Source organism: Nanorana parkeri, unplaced genomic scaffold, assembly GCF_000935625.1.
Source record: "Nanorana parkeri isolate BGI_ZX_2015 unplaced genomic scaffold, ASM93562v1 scaffold214, whole genome shotgun sequence".
Classification (NCBI taxonomy): domain Eukaryota; kingdom Metazoa; phylum Chordata; class Amphibia; order Anura; family Dicroglossidae; genus Nanorana; species Nanorana parkeri.
This window is the reverse complement of record NW_017306482.1, coordinates 63,244-69,053: the sequence shown is the minus strand read 5'-3', so window position 1 is coordinate 69,053 and position 5,810 is coordinate 63,244. Positions and strand designations below refer to the sequence as shown.

Here is a 5,810-nt window from a genome sequence, read left to right as displayed (position 1 = left end):
GACCCCTAATGTCACCTAGGGACCTCCAGAGAAGCTGATGAAGCAGAGATCGGCTTCATCAGCTTCTCTAGCTGGAGAGTGACACTGAATGCAGGAAGTGATGTCATATACATCACTTCCTGCATTCGGGGACTGAGAGGAGATCAAAGGGAGTTCGTGGACTGAACTCCCTTTGATCTCCTGTCACAGAGCCGTGCCGGTCCCGGCCGCATCGGGCACAGCGGATCTCGGGACCGGCAACGGCAGTGACAGCTTCTGACACAAGCGATCGAGCGTCTCTTGAGACGCTCGATCGCTTGACTGTAAAGCTGCTCGTCGGGCTCCACTGTCTGCTCGTCACTGATGAGCAGACGAGTGGATTTTTCGAGCCCTGCCGATCAGCCATCGTGTTATGACCACCGAATGGCTTTGGACAATGTTCTGCTGGGGAACCTTGGGTCCCGCCATTCATGTGGATGTTACTCTGACACGTACCACCGACCTAAACATTGTTACTGACCAAGTACACCCCTTCATAGAAACGGTATTCCATTATGGCAGCAGGATAATGTGCCCTGCCACACTGCAAACATGGTTCAAGAATGGTTTGAGGAACACAACAACGAGTTTGAGGAGTTGAATTGGCCTCCAAATTCTCCAGATCTCAATCCAATTTAACATCTGTGGGATGTGCCGGAAAAACAAGTCCGATCCATGGAGGCCGCACCTCACAACTTACAGGACTTCAAGGATCTTCTACTGACGGCTTGGTGCCAGATACCACAGCACACCTTCAGAGGTCTAGTGGAGTCCATGTACTGAGGGCCAGAAAATGGGGGACCTACTCAATATAAGGGGGTCATCCAGATACCACAGCATACCTTCAGAGGTCTAGTGGAGTCCATGCCTGGATGGGCCAGGTAAAGGGGAACCTACTCAATATTAGGGGGGGGGGTCATCCAGATACCACATCATACCTTCAGATGTCTAGTGGAGTCCATGTCTTAAAAGTCAGGAAATGGGGGACCTACTCAATATTAGGGGGGTCATCCAGATACCACAGCATACCTTCAGAGGTCTAATGGAGTCCATGCCTGGAGGGTCAGGTAATGGGGGACCTACTCAATATTAGGGGGGTGTTCATAATGTTATGGCTGATCGGTGTGTAGTAATATCTCGTATACAGGATATACATGTCACTCTCTTATCTCAATTTCTCATTCCTCTTCTCTCTCTCTCCTCAAATCCACCTGGTACGTTCTACAGAGTGCGACCACCGACAGCGTCATCACAGAGATCCACAAGAAGATCGATATAGACATCGCTTCCCTAAAAACCCTCATGGAGTCCCATAAGCTGGACACCGTCCGCTATTTAGCCGGTGAGAGGTTTTGGTCTTCCCGCTTTGTTCTGTTTTATTCTTTGTCGGCAGTGGTGGTCGGAATTGGAAGTTGGAGAAAAAAAGATCTCGTTGACTAAAGGACCAAAGAGTTTCCTGACAGTGATGACATTAAAGCCCAAATTCAAGCAAAGCTTTTTTGTTGAATTTTGGATGCGGTGAGGAAGTTTTTGGATTTTAATTGTCATCTGTGTCTTCTGAGACCGGGTGTTGTATGGAGAGACGACAACAAAAATACATTCCCGGGAGAAGGGTCAGAACCTCAGTCAGGTTTTATTGCTGGAGGTGTATAAAGAAAAGCGACAAAATCTGTGTCCAAAAAATGTGTTGTTAGAAAACAGAAATCCAACTTGTTATGGGGTTTCCAAGGTCACCCCCTCCCCCCGTCCTCAGGGTCACTCAGAATCCCATTTTCGGCATATATTAGTCAAACTCTGTAGCGGCCGTTGTCTTCACATGCTCCAGTCTCTTCTCCTAAATATCTCATGTTTACTGGGATGGGAACCTCTATATACCTCTATATATACATATGTATGTATATATTGTATAGGGTGTATATAGTGTATATGGTGTATGTGGTGTGTGTATATATATATATACTGTATAGGTGTATGTGGTGTATATATATACTGTATAGGTGTATGTGGTGTATATATATACTGTATAGGTGTATGTGGTGTGTGTGTGTGTGTGTGTATGTGTATATATATATATATACTGTATAGGTGTATATAGTGTATAGTGTGTATATGGTGTATATAGTGTATAGCGTGTATAGGTATATATACTGTATAGGTGTATATAGTGTATAGCGTGTATAGGTATATATACTGTATAGGTGTATATAGTGTATAGCGTGTATATAGTGTATAGGTGTATATAGTGTATAGCGTGTATAGGTATATATACTGTATATGGTGTATATAGTGTATATAGTGTATAGGTATATATACTGTATATGGTGTATAGGTGTATAGGGTGTATAGCGTGTATATAGGGTGTATATAGTGTATAGCGTGTATAGGTGTATATAGTGTATAGCGTGTATAGGTATATATACTGTATATGGTGTATATAGTGTATATAGTGTATAGGTATATATACTGTATATGGTGTATAGCGTGTATATAGGGTGTATATAGTGTATAGCGTGTATAGGTGTATATAGTGTATAGCGTGTATAGGTATATATACTGTATATGGTGTATAGTGAAATACTTATTTTTCTTTTCCAGCCTCAGTATTTACTTGCCTCGCCATCGCTCTGGGATTTTACCGACTGTGGAAATAGTGGAGCGGAGACATCTAAGTGAAGCTGTCACTTTGCATTAGACATGTTCCTGGGAAGGGCAGGGAAAGGAAGACCGTGTCCTTCTCTTCAGTTATAAAAGCTGTTTCCAAGTTTACCCCCATCCTACTCTGTCTTCTTCCCCAGTCTGTTTCCATGCCAGGAGGATTCCTCGGAGATTATCTTGTGGGAGGGGGGCATTTGTATTCTGCTGTAAGACTCTTAAAGTGACAGGTCCCCATTATGTTCTATCTCCAGCTTTCTCTCTGCATCCCACCCCCTGACTCTCCCATAAGGAGACCCCATAGTCGAGGTCAGAGCTCTAATACACCAGACTCTTGAAGTGACAGGTGCCCATTAGGCTCTATCTCCAGCAAACCCCTGACTCTCCCATAAGGAGGCCCCATAGTGGTGGTCAGATCTCTAATACACAATACTCTTGAGATGACAGGTCCCCATTACGCTTTCTCTGCAACTCACCCCCGACTCTGCCATAGGGAGGCCCCATAGTGGTGGTCAGAGCTCTAATGCACAGGACTGCTTAGGAACAGAAGGGGCCTTTGGGCCATAAGTGCACTTGTCCTTTAAAGCCGAGCGCCTTGCAAACAGCTGAAATATATATATATATATGAACTGGTTTGACCGCCAAAGAATTTGTAATACTGTACAGCCATTGCCATAATCCAAAGCACAGCCATGCCCTGCACCCCCTGTGTCCTCCCCTGGAGACCATACAGTAGTACAGCAATACAGCCTTGTCTCAAACCCACCCCAGCCCATGATGAGACTGCAGAAGCAGAATGATGAGGTCATCAATCTACTTCCCCCATTGTAGCTCATGGAGACATTAGACCTCATCTGGCCATGGCCGCAGGACCCCGCCACCATAGACCTCTCTACAAACATGTGCTCCCATCTGGTAAACTTGCATATGCATGCCTATGGGGAAGGGAGGGAGGCACTGCAGACATCAGATGTCTCCCAATAGGGATAATAATAGGGACTGTATGGAGAGACGACAACAAAAATACATTCCCGGGAGAAGGGTCAGAACCTCAGTCAGGTTTTATTGCTGGAGGTGTATAAAGAAAAGCGACAAAATCTGTGTCCAAAAAATGTGTTGTTAGAAAACAGAAATCCAACTTGTTATGGGGTTTCCAAGGTCACCCCCTCCCCCCGTCCTCAGGGTCACTCAGAATCCCATTTTCGGCATATATTAGTCAAACTCTGTAGCGGCCGTTGTCTTCACATGCTCCAGTCTCTTCTCCTAAATATCTCATGTTTACTGGGATGGGAACCTCTATATACCTCTATATATACATATGTATGTATATATTGTATAGGGTGTATATAGTGTATATGGTGTATGTGGTGTGTGTATATATATATATACTGTATAGGTGTATGTGGTGTATATATATACTGTATAGGTGTATGTGGTGTGTGTGTGTGTGTGTGTATGTGTATATATATATATATACTGTATAGGTGTATATAGTGTATAGTGTGTATATGGTGTATATAGTGTATAGCGTGTATAGGTATATATACTGTATAGGTGTATATAGTGTATAGCGTGTATAGGTATATATACTGTATAGGTGTATATAGTGTATAGCGTGTATATAGTGTATAGGTGTATATAGTGTATAGCGTGTATAGGTATATATACTGTATATGGTGTATATAGTGTATATAGTGTATAGGTATATATACTGTATATGGTGTATAGGTGTATAGGGTGTATAGCGTGTATATAGGGTGTATATAGTGTATAGCGTGTATAGGTGTATATAGTGTATAGCGTGTATAGGTATATATACTGTATATGGTGTATATAGTGTATATAGTGTATAGGTATATATACTGTATATGGTGTATAGGTGTATAGGGTGTATAGCGTGTATATAGGGTGTATATAGTGTATAGCGTGTATAGGTGTATATAGTGTATAGCGTGTATAGGTATATATACTGTATATGGTGTATAGTGAAATACTTATTTTTCTTTTCCAGCCTCAGTATTTACTTGCCTCGCCATCGCTCTGGGATTTTACCGACTGTGGAAATAGTGGAGCGGAGACATCTAAGTGAAGCTGTCACTTTGCATTAGACATGTTCCTGGGAAGGGCAGGGAAAGGAAGACCGTGTCCTTCTCTTCAGTTATAAAAGCTGTTTCCAAGTTTACCCCCATCCTACTCTGTCTTCTTCCCCAGTCTGTTTCCATGCCAGGAGGATTCCTCGGAGATTATCTTGTGGGAGGGGGGCATTTGTATTCTGCTGTAAGACTCTTAAAGTGACAGGTCCCCATTATGTTCTATCTCCAGCTTTCTCTCTGCATCCCACCCCCTGACTCTCCCATAAGGAGACCCCATAGTCGAGGTCAGAGCTCTAATACACCAGACTCTTGAAGTGACAGGTGCCCATTAGGCTCTATCTCCAGCAAACCCCTGACTCTCCCATAAGGAGGCCCCATAGTGGTGGTCAGATCTCTAATACACAATACTCTTGAGATGACAGGTCCCCATTACGCTTTCTCTGCAACTCACCCCCGACTCTGCCATAGGGAGGCCCCATAGTGGTGGTCAGAGCTCTAATGCACAGGACTGCTTAGGAACAGAAGGGGCCTTTGGGCCATAAGTGCACTTGTCCTTTAAAGCCGAGCGCCTTGCAAACAGCTGAAATATATATATATATATGAACTGGTTTGACCGCCAAAGAATTTGTAATACTGTACAGCCATTGCCATAATCCAAAGCACAGCCATGCCCTGCACCCCCTGTGTCCTCCCCTGGAGACCATACAGTAGTACAGCAATACAGCCTTGTCTCAAACCCACCCCAGCCCATGATGAGACTGCAGAAGCAGAATGATGAGGTCATCAATCTACTTCCCCCATTGTAGCTCATGGAGACATTAGACCTCATCTGGCCATGGCCGCAGGACCCCGCCACCATAGACCTCTCTACAAACATGTGCTCCCATCTGGTAAACTTGCATATGCATGCCTATGGGGAAGGGAGGGAGGCACTGCAGACATCAGATGTCTCCCAATAGGGATAATAATAGGGACTCACCAGATAAATGCACCCCGGCTTACAACCCCCCCCCCCCCCCCCCCCCCCCCCACAGACAACACGCCGCA

The 5,810-nt window shown here is 44.4% G+C and overlaps 1 protein-coding gene across 2 annotated transcripts in view; it reads left to right on the top strand.

The window, feature by feature from the left end:
* Positions 1 to 2,730, top strand: part of CCDC90B (coiled-coil domain containing 90B) — a 30,820-nt gene extending 28,090 nt beyond the window's left edge. For both annotated transcript variants that reach the window (XM_018555810.1, XM_018555811.1), the window contains 2 exons: positions 1,246 to 1,360; positions 2,614 to 2,730. In XM_018555810.1, the coding sequence (XP_018411312.1) occupies positions 1,246 to 1,360; positions 2,614 to 2,669 (171 nt within the window). In that variant the 3' untranslated portion in view covers positions 2,670 to 2,730. The remainder of the gene's footprint in view (positions 1 to 1,245; positions 1,361 to 2,613) is intronic.
* The last annotated feature ends 3,080 nt before the right edge of the window (positions 2,731 to 5,810 follow it).